The sequence below is a fragment of the Magallana gigas genome, chromosome 10, assembly GCF_963853765.1.
Source record: "Magallana gigas chromosome 10, xbMagGiga1.1, whole genome shotgun sequence".
Taxonomy (NCBI): Eukaryota; Metazoa; Mollusca; class Bivalvia; order Ostreida; family Ostreidae; genus Magallana; species Magallana gigas.
The window spans coordinates 14,927,046-14,954,697 of NC_088862.1; the positions used below are offsets into that span (position 1 = coordinate 14,927,046).

The 27,652-nt window shown below is 32.9% G+C and overlaps 1 protein-coding gene across 1 annotated transcript; it reads right to left on the reverse strand.

The window, feature by feature from the left end:
• Nucleotides 1–10,623: 10,623 nt before the first annotated feature.
• On the reverse strand, nucleotides 10,624–26,336 carry LOC136272366 (AAC-rich mRNA clone AAC4 protein-like). The gene is made up of 3 exons (XM_066073843.1): nucleotides 26,049–26,336; nucleotides 15,276–15,471; nucleotides 10,624–11,062 (listed from the first exon to the last, which is right to left on the reverse strand). The coding sequence occupies exons 1-3, from the start codon at nucleotides 26,319–26,321 to the stop codon at nucleotides 10,830–10,832; spliced, it is 702 nt and encodes a 233-aa protein (XP_065929915.1). The 5' UTR covers nucleotides 26,322–26,336; the 3' UTR covers nucleotides 10,624–10,829.
• Nucleotides 26,337–27,652: the final 1,316 nt, after the last annotated feature.

Here is a 27,652-nt window from a genome sequence, read left to right on the forward strand (position 1 = left end):
TTTACTTTTATATTATTGTATTGATTAACATATGATCATATGAATTTCATACATTTTTTTAACAGATGATATACGATATTGTGTCAAATCAGAATCCATGAATATCCAAGATCATAAAGGATTGTTTTCATATAATATGATAAAGGTGGTCTCATAAAGGTAATGCCTCATGAAGGTGATGCCTTGTCTCGGTGAGCTTTGTAATCTGTGATTACCTATGTTTTATACTTGCGGAGCTCTCTATCGTTTAAGGGTTCTGAGGCATATTTTGGAAATTTTATTTTCATAAAATTAATAAAAATAAATTATCCAGGGGGATAGGGTCCGGACCCCCTCTCCCCTTTAACTGCGTGAAATTATTAATATTAAATATCCCGGGGGGACGGACCCCCTCTCCCCCTCTAGATCCATGCATGAGCAAGGAGTGTCGCATAATGAAATAAGAATGTTACTGTGTTTGGTCTATGCGTACCAATAATAGCGTGGATTAATCGGAAAATCTTTGCCTGTACGGTGCCTGCATTAAAATTATCCTATTTAATCGACCGAGACTTGCTGAATGCAATCAAAAAAGGCGACGGCGGAAGTGCGAAGATGCGAAGGCCAGAGTGCGAAGTTGGGAAGGAGCGATAGTAGTATTGCTCCCTCGCCTTCGCAACTTCGCACTTTAGGCATCACATCTTCGCGCTTCGTCGTCGCATCTTCGCACTTTTGCTCCTTCGCCTTCGCACTATCGCCCTAAGGTCGAAGTGGCCCTATCGGAACACTAGAGATATGTAACTGTAATTGTTAAAGGGGCATAGTCACGATTTTGGTCAAATTCTATTTTTCTGTTTTCATTATTTACAATGCTTAAAGAAAGCATTTCTGCTGATCAAATGGAATTTGAGGGTCAGTTGTAAAGTTATAAGCAAGATACAGGGCTCACAATACTGTCATGTAAACAAGGCTCGTGCCCTGTTGTTGTTTACATAGGTTCAATATACCAGTAAAAAATCTTTTCAAGCTGATTTGTCTATCGTCTTATTCATTGTAAGCATAATTAAACAGTTCCTTACGTTTAACACATTCATTAGGTCTAAAATTTGAATTTTCACTTCAACATTTAAAATGTAAACTAAAGCTTCGTTTACATAGCAAAGAATTGCAAGCTCTGTAACTTGCTTATAACTCAACGAATGACACTCAAATTTTGGTTGCCAATTGAAAAACATTGTGAACATTAAAATCGGAAAAATAATTTTTGACTAAAATCGTGACCATGCCCCTTTAAGATGACAACCATACCCCGATGCAATACGTTAATATCTTGTTATAACGGAAGGATTTTTATTTTCTAACATATACCCCTTCTTTCACTTTAAGTTTATTTGAATATGAATTAAAATTTATGTTACTTTCTGTAAACTGCAGCAGTAAAAATTACAATAGTGTAAAGACTATTTCACAAAAAATAAAAAAATATACTGAAAAACTTTAATCTACAAGGGGGTCATTATTCTACAGGGGTCACTTTTCTTCATGTGAAGTGTGCTCATTTTTATGAAAATGACACTTATTCTTCAGGCAAAGTGGTCATTTTTCTACGTAGAATAATGAACGGGGGGGGGGGGGGGTCATTTTTCAGCGTAGAATAATGACAAGGGGATCATTATTCTACGTCGAAAAATGACCCCCGGTCATTATTCTATGGGGGTCATTATTCTTCATTACAACGGCAGACAACATGTAAATAGAATAGCTCACTTGAGCTTTCATCTCAGACGAGCTAAAAAGGAGTAATTCATATTAAAATACCTCCCTTGCACAGTAAAATAAGTGACCACAAAAAACAATATATATAGTACAATACATCTTTCTGTTGATGAGAGGAAAACTAAAAGAATAATTGACAAAAAGTTTACACTGCAACGCCCTAATCCCTAAAAGAAGGATGTCTTTATATATACTAGTAGAGTTTTTACGAATGGCACATGGCAAACTTAAACTGAAAATTAGAAGGTTTCCGTCAGAATTGACTTAATCAAGGCCTACTGACAAGTTAACACAACACCCTGGTTGAAATATAAGACTTTGCTCCGCCATCATATGTTGATTTCTTTTTTTAATTTAACAAGTTTTAACATTTAGAAAAAAAACAGTCCAATGTCTCATACTTATATTGACACATTTAAAAGAATATGTTCGAATTATTTTGCAGTATTACTTTGATAATTTAAATCAAATATTATTACCTGGCTTTGTTGTCTTGCAACGAAAACACCTTCCTAAATTGCAACACCAACCTGTTTCAATTTCTGCAATAAAAATGAAGAATTTAAGGTATCAAATATTTGCATATTATGCAAAAAGCATTCGCTATTTTTTCTGAAATGTTATTAGAATACATGCATCAAGTTTAGACTTTTTTTGATTTAACTGAAATGTTGTTTTCTGGGTGTAGATAGAATGTGTAAAGTAAAATTTAATATGATAGATATAAAGCAATTAATATATACATCGCGTTAAAACATGTTTAAAAGCACAAAGTTTGCAAAACCCCTCAACTTGAGGCTGATTCACTTTACTGCTAACTTATGAACATTTTAAAAATGTATTGTTGAATTCATTTGAACGAAAATATTTATTTCGACTCTCAAGTTTTATTGTTGACGTCCCCACAATATAGAGTAAAAACGTCATGATTTTAAAGTCATACAGAGAAGAAATTGAAGCGTTTATATTTTGTTGTCTCAATTAGATGCCTTATATTCTTATGTTCATATTTGTTACCGGACACTTCAGAAATTGTTTTGTTTTTGGATAGATAAGAAGTTGCTTCAGCGTAATGAAGCTTGCATTGATTGAATGCCTCTGAGGTTGACCTGAGTGTTAGGAGTTTGACACCTGCTGTCGACGTTGATCGATTTTCCTTCAAAAGATTGGTCTTAAACTTTTTCCGGATAGCATGCTTATGCTCTATCTATCCTTTGAATATTATGCAAAAATACAGTGACAGAGACAGAAAGCGTTTACTAGTATGCTACCATACATGGAAGTAATAAAACTTCAATAATACATTTGAATATTCAATATCTGTTGGATGTTCTTACTTAAAAGAAGTAGTTTTACCTTCGGGGGCCCGCTTTTCCTTGGTTTGGTCTGAATCTTAGATGATAAAACTTAAATTTAATACAAAGTGTACATTTGAAATGATGTGCAATTATTTATTTCAAAGTTTGTTTAATACCAACATTGTATATTCGATGATAGATAAGTATCAAATGTAACATATGTTCCTTTAACACTGATTTAATAAATGCATTGCCATTTGTAGATTTTTTGATTTTTGATATTTTCTAAAGGTTTTGTCAAATTTAAGTCACAAAATTTAGATTGTTCTAAATCTTATAAATAACTTTAAGTCCAGCAAACGTTTTATCTTCCAATGTCTTTTTTTCTTGTGTTTCGTCGGCTCCTACAAAAATAGAATATATAATAGTTGATGTAACAAAGCACAGTAAAAATGACAATGTAAATATACATGTATATGCAACAATTTGTATGTATCACTTCAGCCCCTCCCCATATGTAGCCCAACCCTACTCCCGAGTATCACGATTTAAAAAACTATTGAATTTACACCACCTAAAGATAGTTTCACAAAAGTTAAACCAATTGATTTTGTAAAAAAAAAAATTAGAAATATTTTCAAAATGTTCCTATAAACTCGATCCCTTTTGTGGCCCAACCCCTTTTCGAGGGATCATAATTTGAACAAAATTAAATTAACACTTTCGGATGATGCCTCCACCCAATAGCTGGCATGTCCGTGCAATTGGTTTTTGAGAGGACTATTTAAAAGAAAAAAATATTATTTCTGAATTGTCTCCCCTTGCAAGAGAGCAGGGTTCTCTTAAATTGCCAAGTTGATTTTTGTTTTACTTTTAACCCAATAATGCGTTGTGCTTGTTAAGTTGTAATTTACCCAGTGGTTTTGGTGAAGAAGTCAAAAATGTAAAAGGTTCACAGGCAGACGGACGAACAGACTGACGGCAGACAACATGTAAATAGAATAGCTCACTTGAGCTTTCATCTCAGACGAGCTAAAAAGGGGTAATTCATATTAAAATACCTCCCTTGCACAGTAAAATAAGTGACCGCAAAAAACAATATATACAGTACAATACATCTTTCTGTTGATGAGAGGAAAACTAAAAGAATAATTGACAAAAAGTTTACACCGCAACGCCCTAATCCCTAAAAGAATGATGTCTTTATATATCCTAGTAGAGTTTTTACGAATGGCATATGGCAAACTCAAACTGAAAATTAGATGGTTTCCGTCAGAATTGACGTAATCAAGGCCTACTGACTAGTTAACACAACACCCTGGTTGAAATATAAGACTTTGCTCCGCCATCCAAATGTTGATTTCTTTTTTTAATTTAACAAGTTTTAACATTTAGAAAAAAACAGTCCAATGTCTCATACTTATATTGACACATTTAAAAGAATATGTTCGAATTAATTTGCAGTATTACTTTGGTAATTTTAAATCAAATATTAATTACCTGGCTCTGTTGTCTTGCAACAAAAACCCCTTCCTAAATTGCAACACCAACCTGTTTCAATTCATGCAATAAAAATGAAGAATTTAAGGTATCAAATGTTTGCATATTATGGCAACAGCCTTCACTATTTTTTCTGAAATGTTTTTGGAATACATGCATCCAGTTTAGACTTGTTTAAATTTAACTGAAATGTTGTTTTCTGGGTGTAGATAGAATGTGTAAAGTAAAATTTAATATGATAGATATAAAGCAATTAATATATTCATCGCGTTAAAACATGTTTAAAAGCACACATTTTGCAAAACCCCTCAATTTGAGGCTGATTAACTTTACTGCTAACTTATGAACATTTTAAAAATGTATTGTTGAATTCATTTGAACGTAAATATTTATTTCGACTCTCAAGTGTTATTGTTGACGTCCCCACAATATAGAGTAAAAACGTCATGATTTTAAACTCATACAGAAAAGAAATGGAAGCGTTTATATTTTGTTGTCTCAATTAGATTACCTCCCTTGCACAGTAAAAAAAGGGACGACAAAAACAATATATAAAGTGCAATACATCTTTCTGTTGATGAGAGGAAAACTAAAAGAATAATTGACAAAAAGTTTACACCGCAACGCCCTAATCCCTAAAAGAAGGATGTCTTTATATATACTAGAAGAGTTTTAATGCAAAATATTATATAGATAAACAAGCGTATAAATAATCTATTTCGACGTTATTAAATTATCTACATGTATATACTTTACCTTTTAATTCGATTAAAAGAAAAAGGTTTTTAAGGTGGTATGGGGCATCTGCTGATATTAACGTGGATTAAAGTACACTATAATTAAAATACTTTTTTCGGTTTAGAATTTTCAAAATTTACAATTTTAACAAAAAATGGCTTTAAAAAATATTTGAAGAGGTAAAAGTGATAAAACCTCAAGCGAGATTCGAACTCATGACCTACAGATTCGTAGTAACCCTCTAAACCCACTGAGCTACGCTGTTAGGTGACAATTATGGAAAAAAAATTGAAACATTTTTAGATAGTTTTTATTAGATATTTGAACTTAAAAGTTCCAACACCATGGGATTTTAGCTTGGAAAACATACCCCAGAGAAAACCCCATGGGGTTTTGCAATATACCCCATGGGGCAGAAAACCCCATGAAAATAATGTGGGGTTTAAAAACCCATTTTTTTCTTAAATAACAGATTAGGGTTTTTAATCCCATAAAATAGATGTCATGGGATTTATTATCCCACATATGCATTGGGTATTTTAGCCCATTTGTTCTTCATATAAAATTACTAAAATATTTTACCAATCTATTAAAATACCAGTACTCACAGTACAGACAGTATGAGGTGATGTTAACTAAACCAATCCAAGCAAATAAATCAGATTCTCAATGATAAGTTACTCGAGACTGATTTATTCATGTTTGCATTAGTTTAATGACTTTAGATGTTCTCTTGCATTGAATTATAATCCACAGATCTTGGTATTGTCTTCCAAAAATGCCTTTTTTCAAATGACAAGTGTCAGCATCAGAGGTATGCTCTGTCATTCTTGTCATCCTTTAATGTGTCTAAAAATATGTCAAGAATATGTAAATTAAGTTTTAATATTATAACTAATTCAAAATAAGCATTGCCCTGTTTATTGTAAAACTCTTTTAAATCTGACAGGTTGTAAATATTTATCAGTACTGAACTGTATTAAAAAACAAGTTATAATATTATTGTATGTACCAACGTTATACATGTATAATCCAATAATTAAGGCATAAATTTACGGTTTATGCAACACAAAGATTACATTTAATGTTTAAACTTCTGTTAAATATCACAGCATATTAAAAAAGTCTTAAATCTATGGTCTCACTATTTCGAGAAAATTCGGTCCAAGAAAAAATGTTTTTTTTTCATTATCTATCTTTTCACTTGGAAGTTAAAGAATATATGGGCGCATAAATTTAAAATGAAACTGAATTGCAGTCAATGAAATTACCTTTGAAAATGCACAGAAGAAACACAAACTTAGCAACACTAGGCTGACTAGCCCTACCAACTTACCAAGTACCAAGTGATGGAGTTGAAAACCGGATGTCGAAATAGTTACAGACTAATCGGGAGCAGTTGATCTTTCGTGAACTTATAAGTATAATACCGTTTAATGAGCTCGAAAATCCTATTAGTTATTTAACATGCCGAACACCGTATTATTCTATAGATTATTCATCTAACTATAAATATGATGAATTTAGTGTCAATTGGGGACTGGGGGTTGAGGGGGGGGGGTTACAACATTATTACATGCTGTATTAATAAATAAAGTATGCAAAATGTTTTATATCATCATACTAAAAGTAAAACCAATAATTATAAAATTCCTAATTTAACAGGAGGTTGTAAGGTGGTTATCAAGGTATATATGTACAATAATACTTTTCGACAAATAGTTTCAGCAAGTGTACATGTTTTCTCATTGAGGGGGGTGGGGGGGGGGGGTGGGGGGGGACTTGATGAGATTCGAACTCATGAGCTACAGATTCGTAGTTACCCTATAACCCACTGTGCTACGCTGTTAGGTGTCAATTATGGAAAAAGAACTACTTATATTAATAATTACACTTGATTTAAAAGAAGTCCAAATGTTTCGGCATTCGAACCCAATCAAAAAAGTTGGACATGGTTTTGATTTGTTATACCGGTATCTGCGTTACCACTCGACTAATCTAAAGCCTGTCCCAAGTTATTGTTTCATCACTTTTTTGATGATTTTTAATAAAATACACATACTTGTGAAAGAAATACAGTTGAAATCGTTGAAATGGAAAATATCCACGATAACTTCATTGACAAATTATCCCTTTTCACTCATAAAAGTTTACAGGAACGAAAACAAATTTCTTACGGAGATTTATAATGGGAAATTTTTACATCTTTTCTCCATTCGGAAGTACTCGGGACACCTCGCGCAATTTGTCAACGTTATCATCCGGGCTTATTAATGGCTGATACAATGCACAATCTCCGTAAACTTTCTATTTTGGGATGTCTATTGAAACCTGAAGCGGTAGAGTGGGCGTTTCTAAACGAAAAGTGGTGGAAACAAAAACCAGGGACAGAGTATATATATATATATATATATATATATATATATATATATATATATATATATATATATATATATATATATATATATATATATATATATATATATATATATATATATATAGCTTTTAACGGGGGAATTTAACACATCGTTTTTAGATTTCAAAGGTATTAATGATTTTTTCCCCAAAAGTTAGATTTTTTTTTAAAAACAAGCCTCTATAAAACAAAAATTTGAAATGGAAGTTTTCAAGATATTGTCTTACTCTAAACATTAAGCTTAAATTAAGTTTTTTTCAAGGAGGCAGTTTTTCACAACAACGAGGTTACCCGTTTATTAAGCGTGAAATCTGCCATATTTGTCTATGTAATCATTTTCAATTTTTAGCTCACCTGAGCTGAAAGCTCAAGTGAGCTTTTCTGATCACATTTTGTCTGTCGTCCGTTTGTCTGTCTGTCCATCCGTAAACTTTTCACGTTTTCAACATCTTCTCAAGAACTACTTGGCCAATTTCAACCAAACTTAGCACAAATCATCTTTAGGCAAAGGGATTCAAAGTTGTAAAAATTACATCCTTTTTCAAAGGGATATAATTCGAGATTAATGAATTTTTTTATAGAAAATTTCAGAAATCATCTTCTCAAGAACCATTAAGCCAGGAAAGCTGAAACTTGTGTGGAAGCATCTTCAGGTAGTGAAGATCCAAAGTTGTGAAAATCATGACCCCCAGGGGTAGGCTGGGGCCACAATGGGGGGGGGGGGGTTCGAAGTTTTACATAGAAGTATACAGAGTAAATCTTTAGGAATCTTCTTCTCAGACACTAATCAGTCAGGAAAGCTGAAACTTGTGTGGAAGCATCCTCAGGTAGTGTAATTTTAAAGTTGAAAAAAATCATGACTCCCGGGGGTAGGGTGGGCCCACTATGGGGGGTTCGAAGTTTTACATAGGAATATATAGAGCAAATCTTTAAAAATCCTCTTCTCAAAAACTAATTAGCCAGGAAAGCTGAAACTTGTGTGGAAGCATTCTCAGATCGTGTAAATTCAAATTTGTGAAAATCATGATCCATGGGGGTAGGGTGAGGCCACAATTTGGGGTCAAAGTTTTATAAATGGAATATATAGAGTAAATCTTTAAAAATCGTCTTCTCAAAAACTAATCAGCCAGGAAAGCTGAAACTTGTGTGGTAGTATCCTCAGGTAGTGTAGATTCAAAATTGTGAAACTTATGATCCCTGGGGGTATGATGGGGCCACATGGGGGGATGTTAAAGTTTTACATAGGGATATTTAGAGTAAATCTTAAAATTATTCTTCTCAGAAACTAATCAGCCAGATGATTTTTTTTATAATTGTAAAAGCCTTTGGTCCCAGAGCATTTCTTTGGCCTCACAAGAAGGTTCAGAGTTTGATGTAGCTTTATATCCCATATACATGTATAAACAATCGTTAAGGATCTTTTTAAAAACTGCAATACTCAACATGTGATATGACTATAAAATCATCCAGTTAGAAAAGGGACTAATGATTATAAACATAAGAATATCCAGGGGGAAAAATGTATTTTATTTATACAGGATCTATATGTAATTGTACATTGTCCAGATAGTTTGTATTATGACTCCATTAAGCGGATTTTATCAAACTTATTGTTCCTCAGGTGAGCGATGTGGCCCATGGGCCTCTTGTATATTTACGTTCTTATAAAAGTTGATATAAACTTTCCTGATATAATTCTACACTGCTTTATATACAACGTAGCAAGCCAAAAAAATTACATCAAATTCTGTCTCTTAATTTTTTTCCATTTTATCATTAACTCTTTTTGGGAAAATTAGCATCGGAAATCCAACGAATGTACCTCAGAATCTCTCTCTCTCTCTCTCTCTCTCTCTCTCTCTCTCTCTCTCTCTCTCTCTCTCTCTCTCTCTCCACGCAACCGCGGTCATATCCAACCTTGTGAATATTCTAAATTTTTTGAAACAATATCACATCATTTTGATAAAAAACCTTGCACATGAAAATGCAAATTGAGATATCACAATGCTTACAAAACATATATCTAACCAATATAAAATAGATGTACTTTTATAGGATTGCAAACTGGCTAATTGTGGGGGGGGGGGGGACTCGATCCCCTGAGTATATATCTAGAATCTAGGATTTTTGTTTATTCGAGGGTGTCGTTTTAATTCATAACGATTCTTTCCTTGTAATTAATTGTCAAACTGCGTTGGTCTTGTTTTATCCTTTTGGATACGGGATATACTGTTTCTGTACTGTATAACCCTAACCTTTGACATAAATAAATTGGTTTATGTTCCTTGACTAGTCTTCATCAAAAGAACCACTGTGCAAAGTATGAGCCAAATTGGCAAAAAAGAAGAAACATGTTCAAGACTAATATAATCATTCATTATGACGAGTGTGGGATAGTGAAATTCCACCGAGGGGACAAGATTCACGGTCTAGGACGAGGCTTTGCCGAGTCCTAGACCGTGAATCTTGGCCCCGAGGTGGAATTTCACTATCCCACACGAGTATATAATGAATGATTATTTTTCTCGCATTATATTACCTTAAAAAATGATGTTTGACAACTTTCTGTTATGACGTTCAAAAGATTACTTTCGGTTTATCCCTCCGCGTGCTTCAAATAGTGCAAGTCAAAATGAGAGCATACGACAGTTTTTTAATTAAAAATATGATAAATTGTAATTAATTAAGCAACACGATTACTTAAAAAATAATCTCAATGCACCATTTTGCATTACCCTACAGCAGACAACGTTTGTTTACGTTTTAAAAAGGCGTAGTAATACACAGTGTAAGACAGAAAAATCTCACACTGCTGTCTCACACCGGACAAACCGATCTCACACCGGTGATAATGCGAGAAAAGTAAAGTCTATTGGACAAAATAAAGCGGTGCCTTATTGTTAATGATAAAAAAAAAGAAGTTAAAATTTATTGAATAACCAACACAGTATTTAAATATAGATAAATTTTGTAAAAAGGTGCTCAGAAAAGAGATATGTCCAAAAGATGTCCAAAACAAGATTCAAAAGATTATTGTTCTTGTCATTTGGGTTTTCACTTGCAGTTGATCTCATAGTTGGAGAGGCAAACTATGCCATCCGGGGACATCAGGTGCTACGTGCCTAGGAAATTGTGTGAACATACCAATCTTGCAGGTGATTGAAATTATTTGAAAAGATGAAGTTCGCTCCCTCGGCCTTGGAGATGACCACCAATGTATTGTATGTATGGTCGTTTAGGAGTTGCTTAGCAACACGGAATACAATTCCAGCGGTCTCCTCATTTCGGACCCAGACGTGAAGGATTTGCTTCTCCCAGAGCCGAATATTCAATCCTGTATTCTTTTGACATGAAGCTGAAAATATATATTAAAAAAAATCTTGTTTATTTAAGTGTCTCTAAAAAAACGATGAAGTTCTTGGCACAGACTTTAATCGTTCAGATGTTACTGTAAACTCAAACTTATATAATTAAAACCAAGAAGAAAAAGAAACCAGACAGCACGGGTGAGTGACTTATTTGACCTTAAATTCCACTGACCAGATTGTATCCTAATTATACGAAGATAGTCTGAATTATTATAAGTGTGTATACATGTAATTACGGGTGATTTAAGCCAACATGCAAAACATGCACACAAAAATGATGTAAAATGCGAGTCATTTTGAAATGAAATATTCTATTCTTTAACTTGTATGTTAGTCAGATTGTGTTTAATTTATAAAGTACTTTACACATATTGCTGACTTTTACATAAATTAACGTATGTTTAAATACGCTTCCTGATTACATCACAACAACATGGTATTCATCGGTTTGTTGCAAGTGCAAGCACTTTAAATTCATTGAAAAAATTGATATAAGGTAAAGCGTGAGCATAAGATATTATATTTTAACTTCACAAATCCCAAGCAAAGATCTCATTTAATAAACATGTAGTCCAATCCACACCTTGCAAAATCTGTGTCGTTTATACGGGGTAAACCAAAGGGTCAAAAGAAAAAAATACTTACCTTTTCCCTTATTTATATAACCAAATATTTGGACGACCTGTGATAAAATCCCTTTGCATTTACATTATTCCTTCGATAAATGGGTTGCCCCCCCCCCCCATCCTTGGACAAGCACAATACAGACGTGTGCCATTATAATTCAACGGCAAAAATCGTTTTTAGCCGGGCTCTGCTGAAGCTATGGCTATAGGCAGGCATTTCACCAATGTTACTATAAATAGCACAAATAAACAAAAAACCAAACAGCGTCAAGGTAAAGCTTCTGCTATACCAAATAGTTACACAAAGAGCCACGTTTTGTCAAAAGTGTTGGCATTTTGTTTCTTTTTTTTGAAATTTCGAATGAATTGTCTATCTTTTTTAGTTTTCTTATTAATAACGTGTTTTTAAAACATTACTATGCATTTTGGACACATACAATGCGCATGAATTTCCATGAACTACTTTGCTGCACGATGAAGAAACGGGGATTGAATATATAATGCTTGTTGCAAAATTCAAGGCAGCAATTATTGAACTTTTTAACTTCTACTAGGCAGACATTTTTTGTTTATAGCCGCTCAAAAATTTGGTCGCTCACTGATGCTATGTCGACATTAAAAGCGAGAGAGAGAGAGTGAGAGAGAGAGAGAGAGAGAGAGAGAGAGATAGAGAGAGATTTTCAGTCTTTAATACACAATATGCATAAAGACACTCCAAAAAAGCCCGGCTTTCAGTACTTCAGTACTTTGATTTTAAAGGGAGCGTGGCAGCATCATTCAAAAAATCTTCACAAGCAAAAATTAAAAGAAACTCTCACAATCAGAAAAATTCTAATCCGGAAGAGGAATGGGGAGTGCATATTATGCGTTTAGCTGTTCCGTGAGGGGGGTCCATTTTTCTTACATAATTAGCAATTTTTTATTTTACGTAAATTTAAAAAAAATTAAAACGGAGAGGGGGGGGGATGGTAAGTTTAGGAAAATTGTCTGCTGCAAGAAAAGGGGAAATAAACTGCAATAAAAATTATGTTAAATTCTTTGTTATTCAACAACATTGTATCTGAGATAAATTTATAGATTATGACTTATGAAAATTTACTGGAAAAAAATAGTTATTTTATTTTTGCATTCAAGTATATTTATATATTTACGTTACGTTGCTACTTTTATTTTTATTGATTTATCATAATTAATTCTTTAATCACATGCTGCGTTCGCCCCAACGGTCGCACCGTAAAACATAATTATTAATACATTCAACATCTGTTATACTGATATAAGTTTTACCGTATCAAATTTGCAAACATATTAGCCATACCCTATCAAATGTTTTCATAAACAAAACAAGAAGAAAAGTACTAATTCTTTCAAATGATGATATAATATTTTTTTTAACTAGTTGTACTGAAAAATTAAAGCAATATGAGCTGTATTTTTTAGAATTTTATTTTGCTGCAAAAACCTGCTAGTATACTAAGTCTACCTGTAACTTAAACTTTTATGATGAATAAGACTTGAAAAAATCATTATTTTTTGTCAAAGGAAATATTTCACGTATAAGGAATATATAGCAGATCAATTTTTGAACAGGACGACAATAATTCAATTTTGCTCCAATTAAGGCTTCTTAATGGCTTTTCCCACAAAAACAGAGCTAACAGAAATTTTAAAACCATGATATTTTTTGTCATTTTAGTAGAAAATAACATTTTCTTCAAAAAAATTTCAACATGAAAATTGCAGCTCATATTGCTTTATTCTCTGGATTCGTATTATCTTTTTGTTTTATTAATTTTTTTAAGATTTAAAGTTTACGAAAACCGTTAAGTCGTACGTAAATAAAAGAACTTCAGAAAAGTATTTCCTTTGCGCCGAACAGCGATGAAATAAATGTAAATTTCACATCATGTTATTTCTACCAATCACAAAGAAGAAGTGCACCACTGTGCTGTAAATTATTTCAACCATTTATGTAATAGGGTGTATTTCATGATAATAAGTCATGATGCATGTAATAAGTATTCATGCATTTTTAATATTTCATCACTAACATCAACTCCATTCTACACTTAATCTATGCTGTACAGTATTTTACATGTATATATTTAGAAACAGACTACTTTCCCTATAACTCCCTGTCTTTTATGCACATATCAAGTAATCATTATTTTATTATTATCTATTCTAGTGGCTTCTGATATTTTATAGCTTTAAGTCATTTGACCTGTATGGTTATTTTTATACATGTGGACAGAGTCAGGTGGTTTACTAAAGCCAATAGTATGTTGGGTTTTTTAAAAATAATTTTTCCCATCGCTTTAACTGAGTAGCCTTTGTGACAGACCAAGGCTAGGCTTCATTGGAAAAAGACCTGTTTCCTTTAAAAGACAATTTAACATATGTATTTATTTGACCACCATTTTGGAAGCAGTCAGTAATATTAGAGAATACCATTATCAGAATATGCAGCAGCTAAGCATGCGACTGTGAAATCTTGTTCCATAAGCTGGGTTTAATCCCTGTGTCTGAATCATGAAATGAAGAACCCTTAAGTGGACTTGTTTATCTTTGGGACAACCCACTATCACATTTCAACTGTCTTCCAAGGAATACGGTAAGCATGGCAAAAAATCGTAAACATTTGACAACTGACATGAGATATGAGAGACAAAAATTACAGGAGATTGCTGATGTGTTGAAAATTCCCAGAGGAACTGTTACAGGAGTTATCTCTTGTTATGAAATTTGAAGCAATGTTGAAAATTTACATTAAACTGGACTGGATACAAGGTCTCTTGTTAAATTCGCTCGGACCAACAGAAATATACCACTGAAAGAAATTACCTCAAAGTTTAATGAAAACATGCACCAAGAGGTGTCTTAAAACAAACTGTCTAACGATGTCTTTATCGTGAGGGTTACCACAGACGCATTGTGAAGAAAAAGTCCGTGTTAGGGAAGTTAACGGAAAAAGCGATTAGCGTGATGTCGAGGAAAGCTGAATTGGCGTGTGAACGGTCACTGGGATAAAGTGTTTTTATCCGATGAAAGTCAGGCCAAGTCCCCAGACACTGTCTGCCCCCTTTATGAACGGAAGATCTCAGTTTTGATTTGGGGGTGTTTCACATACCATGATGTGGGCATAATTACATTTGTAAAGGACACTGTTAATCGTCATAAGTACATAATAATCCTGGAGGACAACTTATGACCCGTAACCGCCACCCATTTCCCTAACCAGAACTTCTATTCAAAGTCCACGATAATGCCCGAATCCACCGCGCTCAAGATGTCGAGAATTACAAAACTAGGAATCGTATATTTTGTATCAGCTAGCCTCCAATCTCCCGTTTTAAACATCATAGAAAATGTTTGGCTAAAACTCAAACGAATGTTGCAGCAAAATACATGCAAGTGTAAATGATAACGACGTCATATTACGATGTTATTGTTGCTGTTTGTTTGTGAGATATGCCACATATTGCAGTGTAGTGCATAAGGGAAACTCGGTCAAATACATGTTAGAATTGCAGAAACTTAATTTTAAAATCGCCCATCCGTAGCCGTAACTCACCTGAAATGCTGTTCAATTTTTTTTCCAATAGGGCTTTGGCATCTTTTTCTGTAACCTGTCCGCTGAATTTGTTTGGACACCATTTGAGAAACTTGATGGCACGGGTCACGGACACCCCTACCTTTATGTTGTTGATTATAAAAACATAATCCAAAATAGGGTCTGGCTTTAGCAGATTGAATAGCTCCTTCTCCGTCTAAAAAAAAAACACATTTTTTTTTATCAAATGTGATGCACATACCCTTATTGCACACTGTATAAAACACAAAATGTCATTGAAAACAATCAGGCTACTACAATTAAATACAATGCTAAACAGCTTAATTAACACTATTAATTTAGCTTACTTTAAAAGGGTCTATTGCGAATAACAATTGCATTGACCTATAGGACCGTTATGCCCTTCAACATATCGATTGATTCGAACATATATATATGCAAAAAAAAAAAAATATGATTTGTTCCGAGTAACTGTTTTCAGTTTCTAATGCATTTTACTCAGCCATGTTTAAAGCAATGTTTTTGATGGCCTTTGATGGATTTTTGAGAATGGGAGAAATAACATCTGGCCAAAAAGTTGTCAATAAAAATGTACTCCTTTTTAATCATATGTGCAAGAGAAGATGTGCTGATGTTAGTATGAGCGACAACAACATTAGACTGTTACATGTAGGTCGATGAAAATCGGACGCATTCAGAAGCTAGAAAAGGCAAGTTAATTTTTCTTAAGTGTGTTCTCAGGCAATTTGTTAATGCCTATTCAAATATTATTCTGGAATAAGAAGAAAAACTTATGTTAGTAATTGATAACGTTGATGTGAAATTGAAGGTAATTTAGGAATATATGTATCTTTCCTGAGAACCATTGACTGTGTGTCTACATGTAGATTGGAAATGTGGGTATTCCTTCCATTTCAAGGTCATTCTGATTTGATAGTTTTGCATGGTTATTGTTTACTACATAAAGTACATTAGGTGGAACATCTGTTTATTCCTACGACTTATCACTATGATTAAAGGGTTCTTTACTTTATCCTTTAGGTAGGGCATGTGTATATCCTTACCATGTAAAAATTGCACTTGTAGTTTTTGTGGGACCAATGTTTGTAAAGCATATGTTTGTTTTTTTTTTTTGTTTTTTTTTTTACAAAAATTAGTCTTATCACATTTAAATATGCACGTTGCCACTATTTATTTTATTCTTTATCGTTGGGGTCTGAACTTGATTAATTTAAATTAATTAAGTACATGGCGGTTTCGGCCCACAACGATTATTTATTGCAAATTATGTAATTAATCACGTTATTAATTTTATGAGTTATTTAATTATCATTATTTTGGTTGTTAGATAACTTTTGGGGAGAAAGGATCAAATATTCAAAATTTGATAACCTTCAAAACGCCCTCAACGAATTTTATAGTTATTGTACTCAATGGAAACTTAATGTTAATGTTAATAAAACAAAAATAATGGTTTTCTCCAAAGGTCCAACATCGAAAAAGCTTTTTTATTATAAAGGAGAAGTTATTGAGAATGTTAAAGGATTCAAATACCTGGGTATCGTTCTGTCAAGAACTGGTTCATTTATTAAAGCAAAAAAGCATTTGTGTGAACAGGCTCAAAAGGCTATGTATGGTGTTATAAGAAAAATTAGAAATTTTAATTTACCAGTAAATTGTCAATTTGATTTGTTTGATAAGGTTGTTTTACCAGTTTTATTGTACGGCAGCTGCGAAATTTGGGGCTTTGAAAATCTAGATATTATTGAACGTGTACATCTGAAATTTTTGAAAACAGTACTTAATTTAAGAAGCACAACACCGAATTTTATGATATATGGAGAAACAGGGCGCTACCCATTGTATATTAATGTTTATACAAGAATAATTACATATTGGGGGAAAATGCTAATAAGCCCTGAGAACAAAATTGTATATACAGTGTACAGATATTTATTTTCACAACATTTTAATAGCGATTGTAAGAGCCCATGGATTGATTGTATTCAAAGAATTTTGAACATGTGCGGGCTACAATATGTCTGGCAGAACCATAATTTTGTCAATATAGAATGGTTATCTGCTACTGTAAACCAAAGATTAAAAGACCAATTTATGCAAATATGGTCAAATGATATAAATTGTTCTTCCAGAGGTCAAGTGTATAAAATTTTAAAACCATATTTTGGCTTTGAGAAGTATCTTGATATTTTACCTGTAAAACTAAGAAAAAAATTCATCAAATTTCGTACATCAAGCCATCGTTTTCCTGTAGAGACAGGCAGATGGTATAACATTCTTTTGAATGAGAGGTTATGTCTTTTGTGTAATAAAGGTCTCATTGGTGATGAATTTCATTATATTTTAGAATGTTCGGCACTAGAAGAAATAAGGAAAAAATACATAAACACAAAATATTGGAAAGACCAAATTTTTTAAAGTTTTCTGAACTCATGACTAATTGCAATTGTAAATCGCTAAGAAATTTATGTGTATTTATTTCAAAAATTGTTGATGCTGTCTGCTCCTCTTGGTTGTTTTCCTATTATGATCCTTTATACTAAAATCTAACATAAGTAGTGTTCTATAGTCTGTTCTTTTTTATTTATATTTTTTCCCTGTATGAAAATGTACCTGTTTGTCTGTACCTCTGACGATTTCTATTTGTATGTATTATGTATATGTTCCTCTTGTACCAAATTATTTGGTCTGAGCGAATAAACTGAACTTGATATAGATATTATAAAAGGTGATAATTATATGATCATCCATTATCAACTGGAATTTATTTGTAATTTTATTTGGGGAAAAAATAACGTCACAATAGTGGCAAAGTGCAGCATACACCTTTTGTTTCTACTTTTACTTTATACATACTGATGATGGGTATTTAATAATCCTTAATTTAGAACACTATCAGTTATGGATAAAAGATACTAAATTTCACCCTCCCTCGCACAAGTTGATCGAATTAGACGGATAAAATATTGTCGAAACCACCCCATTACCTTAGTTATCATACGTTTCGATTTCATGTGTTAGAATACGCAATTTGACCCCCCCCCCCCCCCCCCAAAAAAAAAAATAGATAAATAAATAAATAAAATGATATTAATTACTTGATATGATTTCGGTGCGAGCAACGAGGAAGTCTTCTGTCCAATTTTAGTGGTTGAGATACATGTATGACCTTGATTTTGCTATTCAACGGCTAAACATGATTTGGAAATAGAAGAAAGGGGGTTTATTCTATGGGCCAGAGATTATTTTGTTTCAGGTGTAAGAGCTTTGTTTAAAAAAATTAAGACCCCTCTTGGCCCCTAATTTGAGTGGCGAGCCCCTTTTCTTGATTTTAAATAAAAGGTTTTATAATTCTAAACAAATTCTGGGAGAAGAGGTAAAAAATTCCTTTAGATACCGTACTTGGGATATCTGGAAAAGATTGTGTAAGAGGCGGGCGGACCTTTTATCTCCTTATAGGGGCAATTAAGGACATTTTGTTTGTTAAATATTATTAATAACATCATTCTGAGTATCTTCTCTTCAAAAACGCTTTTCAAAATATTTCTCCTTTTTAATACATAAATGATGAAAACATTGGAATTTTAGCCACTTAAAACCCCCCTAATTACGTAACATATGAGGAAACTTTTATCATGTATGGATAAATTATTGGAAGATGAACATTTTGGCTTCTTTAACATATTACAAAATATTCATTAGTACATGTAAAAAGCTGTGCATGAAAGACCTAAGACCCCCAATGATCCCTAATTTGTGGGACAGTCCCTTTTCCTTGATATCTAATAAAAGGGCTTTTAATTTTAAGCACATTTTGTTCATTGAGTGTTTAGAAGTTTGTTACGGTTCTTGAGATATTAGGAAAAAAAGTTTTGGGGACTGACCCTTTTTCTCCTTATTATGGCCATTTAACGAAATTTTGAGGTTTGAATATTGTTTAAAACATCATGCTAAGTATCTTTTTCTCTATATTCTTTTTAAAAATACATGTATTTCTACTTTTTAAGATACAAGTCATGAAAAGTTTTGACTTCTGTCCCCTTAAAAACTCTAATTACGTACCAAATAAGAATATTTGTATAATATGTAGTTAAAATCTGTATGATAAACATTTTTGCTTCTATAACATATCACAAAATATTTCTCAGTAAAGTGCTATTTATATAAGACTTTAGAGCCCTTCTTGCCCCCTTATATTAGGGGCCAGCCCTAATTATTGATATCCAATGAAAGTTATTTTGATATTAAACATATTTTCTACAACAAGTGTTTTGAAGTTCTTTACGTTTTTGAGCTATGTGGAAAAGAACGTTTTAAGGGCCGACCCCTTTCCTCCTTATCGGGGCCATTTAACAAAATTTTGAGGTTTGAATATAGTTAAGAACACCATTTTGAGCATCTTTTGCTATATGTTGCATTTAAGAATATTTGTACTTTTTGAGATACAAGTGATCAAAGTTTCTGACCTCTGGCCCCTTAGAACACCTAATTATGTAACATATGAGAAAATTTCTATAATGTGTAATTTGATAATTGTATGATAAACATTTTTGCTTCTATAACATATCACAAAATATTTCTCAGTTAAGTGCTATGCATAAAAGAATTTAGAGCCCTCTTAATCCCTAATTTAAGGGTCCAGCCCTTTTTTCGAAATGTCAAACAAATTTAGCTTTAAAAAAATTATATTAATTTTGCTGTTCATGTCTTTAAAAAATATTTTCGAGAAAAGAGGTAATCAAAGAAAACCTCGAAAAATGATAACGCATTTTAAATCTCAATTTTCGGATCAAGGCGATCTTCAACGCTTTTGGCGATAGATATGATTTTAATCCTTCATGCACAATTTCAGTCTTCTGTCTACCATCACTGAATATTTCAGGTTTATATCTGCTATTATAATAGTTTAAGAGGAGTACCGCCGACAAAATACCCCTATGAAAATCGCTAAAACGATGATATGATGATATTTAAAAACCGGAAGTGACGTCATCAATAAAAATATTGCAGCAATAAGGTTCATATCATTATCTATTAGATCGCAAAGTTTTTTTTTAAAAACGATCTAGTAGTTTTCAAGTTCTCGCATGCACAAGATTTGTAAGAAAAAACAAATAATTTTAAGGTGGTATGGGACATCTGTCGATATTAATGGGGATTAAAGTACTATGAAATTGAAAAACTTTCAACGGTTTAGAATTTTCAAATTTTACAATATTTAACCAAAAAAAAAGCTTTTAAAAATATTTGAAAAGGTAACAATTGTAAAACCCCCAGCGGGATTCGAACTAATGACTTACATGTTCGTAGTAAACCCTCTGACCCACTGCGCTATGGAGTTAGGAGACCATTTTGGGAAAGAATCTACTTATATAATTACATTTTTTTATTGTTTATTTCGATAAACAATACGTCACAGAATGGAAGTGTCCCATACCACCTTAATAGAGGAATACGGAATTTAAAAAGGAACAAAGTAATTACAATAAAGTCTTCCGTTGGAAACGGTAGACTTTAATAACCGCCCTCCAAGATAAATAAAAAACCAAAAATAAAATAATAAATTAAACAAAAGGCCCAGGGGGGCACATTGCTCACCCGAGCAACAATGGGCGTTCAAAAGATATTGTTCCATATGGTCCCTCGGTAGAATAACAAAAAATAAATATTATAAAGTATTCGAATTTTTCACTTATTTTTGCATACACGTAATCTTTGACATTGTACCCTCATGAAATACTATTTTTTACCAGAATAAGAAAATCCTACGCAAGATATAGAACTAAATATTTGGTAGGGGTACGCTGTTAAGTTGTTAACTTCCAATTCCCTATATTTTCGTTCTAACCCCCCCCCCCCCCCCCTCACACACACACACTATGTAAAGCGATCAAAATATATGAGAGCATATAGGGACATTTTTTTCATCAACTACATGTACTTACTAGTTATTGTATTTAAAAAAAATATAATATAAATATTGTTTTTTATTTAAAAAATCCTACATGTATAGATGTGAAGAAGAAAATTGTACCTCATTGTGCTCAATTCCTCAAATTAAAAACATTCAAAAATTTTATTTGTCTTCTCCATTATAATTAAATAACTGTTATTTACTTCGCGTACAAACCAGGATAATTTTCCGCTGTGATATTTTCTTAGGAATAGCGATAATTACTTTATCCCCGCAACAGAAATGTGTCAGAACTATGGAAACTGTTTTAAAGATGTCGTTTTTATTAACCCGTGTCTGAAAAACTATCAAAATTGATGTAGATTTCACATTATTTATTGTATAAAGAGGGGGCCCCAGAGAGTAGGTATATACAGAATATCATTCTTTTATTTTGTTTGTACTAGTATTTAACATACTCTAATTCATATAGAATTTCTAATGTTCAACCAAAATGTCAGCGTCAATCGTAGAATTATAAGCAAGATACAGAGCTCACAGTTCGCCTAGGTTTGAGTCATATTTTTTTCGCATGAGTTTATCACAATCAGCTTAAGATTTTTAACTTGGTATTTCCTATTCAGCATTTAAAATGGAAAAAAAGAATGGCCTAAGATTTTCAATTCTTTTATTCAATTAAGACCAGTTCACTGGTATTTGAGGTTCAAAATCAGTTTATACAAATGTACACAAACACAGTCAAGGATCACATGTACAGTAGGAGTAATAATGACAAAAAAAGGTTAAGTTTACAATACAATAAGTTGTTAAAGTTGGTTTCTGGAAGAAGACTTTGAAAATGCGCTTAATAAATATTGACAATTTTTTTTACTTTTTTAATCTTTAGTTTTTAAGATCTGTGTACAAACATAGAATTGTGAGCAAATCTCTGTATCTTGCTTATAATTCGAAGCTTAACACTCAAATATGGTTAGTAAATATAAATTGTAAACAATTAAACACAAGAAACATGCACTATAAAAAATAAAGAACACAATTTATTTTTTCGAAATGAATCATATATATACATGTATATACCTACATATTTCCGTCAGCGATATCAAACTCTATTTAAACTGAATAAACTCGAGAAAATGCCGAGCATCTCAACAAAACCTATTGCATTAATCTACCATTACGCAAAAGATAATGCCGAATTACCGATAGAATGAATTGTATTTCAGTACTTTTTTAATACATCAGATTTTGCTTAATTTGCGCAGGTAAACAGTTAACTGTTTGATTTACCGAAGTCTCTGCTTGATTTGATACGTAAAAATCACGAAATACAGACGATAGTTTCCAGGTTACAAAGCATAAATAATGAAAACGGAACGAAAATCAGAACAAGCTAACACCAACGTCATGTGTGAAAACTGTCAACGCATTGAAATATGTGGCCTCAATTTACTTCACAAAATCGGCACCAATATATTTTACGTTTCAAAAATTTCCCTTCATACGCGAACTGTTGCACAACAAGCAAATTCATCATAGTCTGATCGACCCTTTTTCGTATAATGTCATGGCTGCCTTAAACAAAGAACCTCGTTTTAGAAGTATGGAATACGAGTCTTGGTAAAATGGGTATGCAAACCCGGGCCGTGGCAAAATAAAAGCCGGGGCAGATCGGCAATCGTCAATTCCAAATACGCATTATTTTGCAGCAATATTTACAGCGAATACAAATATACTGGTCCATCAAATATCCTGAAATTTTAATGAGATTGGCAGATTAATAACTGCCAATCTTTTGTTTTGCCCAGGCCAAGTCTTGCCTACCCATTTTACCGGATGCCGAACCCGAAGCCGAACCCGAAGCTATTAAACTGATTGAAACACGCCTTTCCTCTATTATTATTTTCGAAATAACTCAGATTTAACAGAATTAGCCCGTAATTTTTGCAATTTATATGTTCCTTCCCATAAGGATAATTTATGCTAAACTACGTTGAATTGGAATCAGTAGTTCTTGAGAAGAAGATTTTTAAAAATGCACCCCCCCCCTTTTTCTACAGTTTCAAGGTTTTCTCCGCTTTGAATACAGATCGGACTTTTATATCTGCAATTTATATTCGCCCTCCCATAAGGATGCTTTGTGCCAAATTTGGTTGAAATTGGATAAGCGGTTTTAGAGAAGAAGTTTAAAATGTTTACAGATGGACAGACAGACAGGCGGAGGGACGGATAGACGGACAAAATGGGATCAGAATAGCTCACTTGAGCTTTCAGCTCAGGTGAGCTAAAAACACGAAAAAAAAAAGAAAAAAAAAAGAAAACAGCAAGCATCCAAACACTTTTCATGCGTGTGATAATACCACTTTAAATAAAATTGTAGAGAAGAATGCAGTGTGTAGAGATGAAATCTATGTTTCAATATTTGTATTGTTTTTGCTTTAACCTTACACCGCTGTCCAAGCATGTGCAGATCCCGAAATTTTTTTTAGAGATAGAGAGAGAAGGGAGGGGTCCAAGGAATATTATTTACAATAATTTTACTATATAAATTTAATAAATTTTCATTTTCGGGGAGGGGGGAGTTGGGACCCCCTGCCCCGACCCCCCGCGCATGCCTAGTTATATTCACACTGTGTTCCATAGAACTTCTTTTTATTCTGAATACAAAGGACAGCAAATGTACACTTTAAAACCTAGTCTGTTGATCCGCTCCATTTACTAAAATCTATGTGGAGCGGAAGTATAGGTCTCTGCAATTACAAATTAAGTTCAATTTTATTTTGATCAAATATTTATTAATCACAGATTTGTAACACTTATATTTGCCCTAACTGATTATTTACAGAAGTAAGTAATAGAAAAGAAAAATGTGAACAAAAAAGGGAAAAAAGATGTCAATAATATCTATATAAAAAAAAGGTAGCTCTCTCTCAATCTGTAGATATTCAAGCACAAAAAAGCGAGTCCATATGTTTGTGTAGATTGTACTATGGAATAAAGTTAATTGCTGATATTATACAATAAAAGTGACAAGTAAAAACACACAAGGATTCATTTCAACCACATAGTAACCACATATAAATAAGAAAGACCATTGCAAAAATTGAAAGTAAAATTTGCCTTACCTCGGAACCTTTGAGGCAAGCCCATTAAGTAAAGCACAAGGTTCAATATATTTTTTGTATAAAAATATTAATATAAGTTTAGGGATAATGTGATCTACCAAATTTCTTGAAAAATCGTCATTTTTTAAAAATATTTATAAATATAACGCTTCAGTACATTTATATCAGCAATACCATGTTTTTAAAGAAATATGTAGTGACAGATTAATTGTATCAATCTTTAACTAATATTTACCATTACCAGAATCGACGAGTTTTTGTAAATGCTACAACGTGTACATAAACAAAAAAAAAATTCCACAAAAACTCAATTTCTGTCTTAACTCAGCTTAGGAGTTTATTTTCACTGTTTTTCAAAGAGACATAGAGGGTAATATGGGATGTTGTTCCGCGTAATGTTAGTAACAAAGCAACGGTTACATCTGAATTGGTCGAAAACTAGGCACTTTGCATTGGAATGCAAATAACACATTTTTGGGGGAATGTAAATATACGAATTACATGTAGTTATAGATATTGATTAGTATTGATAAGCGCAAGTCTCTTGTCTTCTCAGTTCTGCAAGATTCTGATATCGCTTAGCGTGAAATTCTTACGGTAGAATAACACACCTGGAAAAAGTCACTCAAATAACGATAAATTTTTTCATTGTGAAAGATAAAATGATAAATAAACTGCACATATGTCAAATAAGCGAAAAATATGCAGTTTGTGGATAAAAAATGAACTCAATATCTAAAAAATAAATTCAATTAGGTTAACAAAAGCCCCTGCGGGACTCGAACTCGGGTTGTACAGATCACAAGCCAAACACTTTTTTTTTTTAATCTTTTTATTCTACGACAGTTATTGCCGAGATCAAAGAGATGCCGCAGACATTTTTCTCAAATATACCACGAACGTCATCAGTAAATTATCATATCAGAAATACCTATTTGTCTCGAACTGATCATGAAAGTACAACTTCAAACCGTTAAAAAGTTTTAAATCTATGTCAATTTCACGTGTTTGTTCAAGTCAAAACGATGTACACGTATTGCCCTAAAAGATCAATGTGGCTGTTCCTATATAAGACCTCCCTAGCACATTTTCACTGTGTTTTTACATAAAATATATAACGTGTAGTAGTAATAATCGTATTAAATTTCCCTTAAAATATTAGGAATACGATTTAAAGATTTTTTATCAATAAGTGAAGAGTAATAAAATCTAAAGAAATTCTGTCGTCTGCATATGACTCCTTTGATCGATACACATGTTAACACTCCTATCAAAACCATTGGAGTTACACGGAACAACCGTCAAAATGACCTTGGTCGTCTCTCTATAGGAGAAACGGTCTGTAGCTGCTAACGCCTCGGCTTTTATATTTCAAAACAACATTTCTCGACCTCGGAGGTTATTCTGGAACATTCACGAAAACTCGTACTTTATTTCTTAATTGAACACTTTATCCGCTCGGCTATAGAAGGAGATACATGTTACCGTCGATAAAATCCTTTTAATTAAACGAAATGTCGTTTCAATCAGAGTTCAGCCATTTAGTGGTGATGTGTTATTCAACCTTAACGGATTTGAACTATTCTACCTTTGTCTTGGTTTAAACCCTCAGCGGGTTTTGAGAACTATAAAAAATTCGAAAATAGAATGGACTTCAAGCACGTTACTTCAGAGGACATGTTAATTACAGTAAACAAAGGGCCACGCTCTGCTTACCTTGTCTAGCCTGGCTTTTTTCCATCTTGCAAAGATCTCAAAGGAAAATGCCTCCGAAATCTCTGAATTTCCCCCAGCACTATTTTCATGTTCACATATTTTCTTTGCTCCTTTTGAGAGAGACTTGAAGTGAAAATCGGTTGTTGGGACAAGATCAATATTTACTACATGTATCCCCCGTCCATCGCCAAAAATAAAATTTTCTAAAAGTGTTGGTTTTGTTAATCGAAACGGTGGTATGCTAACATTTTCTTCGTCAGAATCGGATAGCATACACAAATACCCATTCTGGATTCATGCTTTATATAGAGACCAAAGTAGTGACAGGTTATCAAACATGGGCGATGTAAAATAGTTCCCAATTCCCAATCAAATTTAAAAAGATTTTACATACGAAAGCGGAAGAATGTGTTCATTTGTAATTATAAACAACAACAAGTTCGATGTCTCAATTACAATTAATTGTGAAAAAGCATGCATAGTCATTACATTGGTTTATTATTTTCGTCCTACGCATTCTATAATTAGACTTGATTGCATGGAGTGTGAAAAACACAGGTACATGGAGTGCAAAACCCGGGTTGGGACGGGAGAACCATTTTTGCTAATATCTGAAAAAAAATAACTTAAAGAGACATACTTAAAAATAATTCTGGATAAAATTAGAAATATAGGTTATTCAAAAGAATTTGTATTCGTTGCGATATTTGAACCAAACAATTATCGTGAAAGCGATATCACCTTTAAATCATATGCATGGCAACACAAAATAAAAGCATAAAGCAATTCATGCATGGTACAGCCGACACACATTGTCAAACAAGGACACACAAAACAGGAAAATAAAGAAGTCAATAGTAGCATAGACATTAGCAAAGCAAGGACTGATGTTTTGTATTATCTTTTGACATTTACACGTTTTCTTCTACCACTTAACGTTTCCCACCCTAATTCTTTTTTATATATTTATTTAAAGGCAACAAGGACGATAAATCCAAGGTTATTGAATTTATTTTAAGAAATATTGTACGGTAACAAAGAAAAACAATCTGAGAGGGCTGTTTATGTGATTATGTGAAAGGTTTTTAGAAAATAGGGGAGGGGGCCTAGATATGTAAACAACTTTTAACGAAGTAAAGATGTATGTGGAACAAAATCTTATCCGCTAGCCGTTACATTAAAATTTTGAACAAACTACTATCATTGTTAAAAGTAAAATGCACTCAATTTGTACAGTACACTACAGAAAATTAAATTATTAGGAATGAACTAAATATTTACCAAAGTTATGCTCGTATAACCTGGGTTGGAGCAATTTACGCATTTCATAATCTGCTTCGCGGAATTTTAAAGTATGTCAAAGGGCAACTACTTCAAATATTTTTAGAACTTACGGCATGTGGTTTCTTGGTTTAATAGTGGGCGAAGCATCGACGAAAAAAGCCATATTGCCTTTTGTAAAATATTAATTGTCACCAAACAAACATAGAGATATATGAGGCAGTCACGTGCTATGTTTAAACCAATAAAAGTGACATTTCAGTCCAAGGGAAATCAATTTTATGTATCCCCCATCCTTTGTGATTTTAAGAACTAACTACATT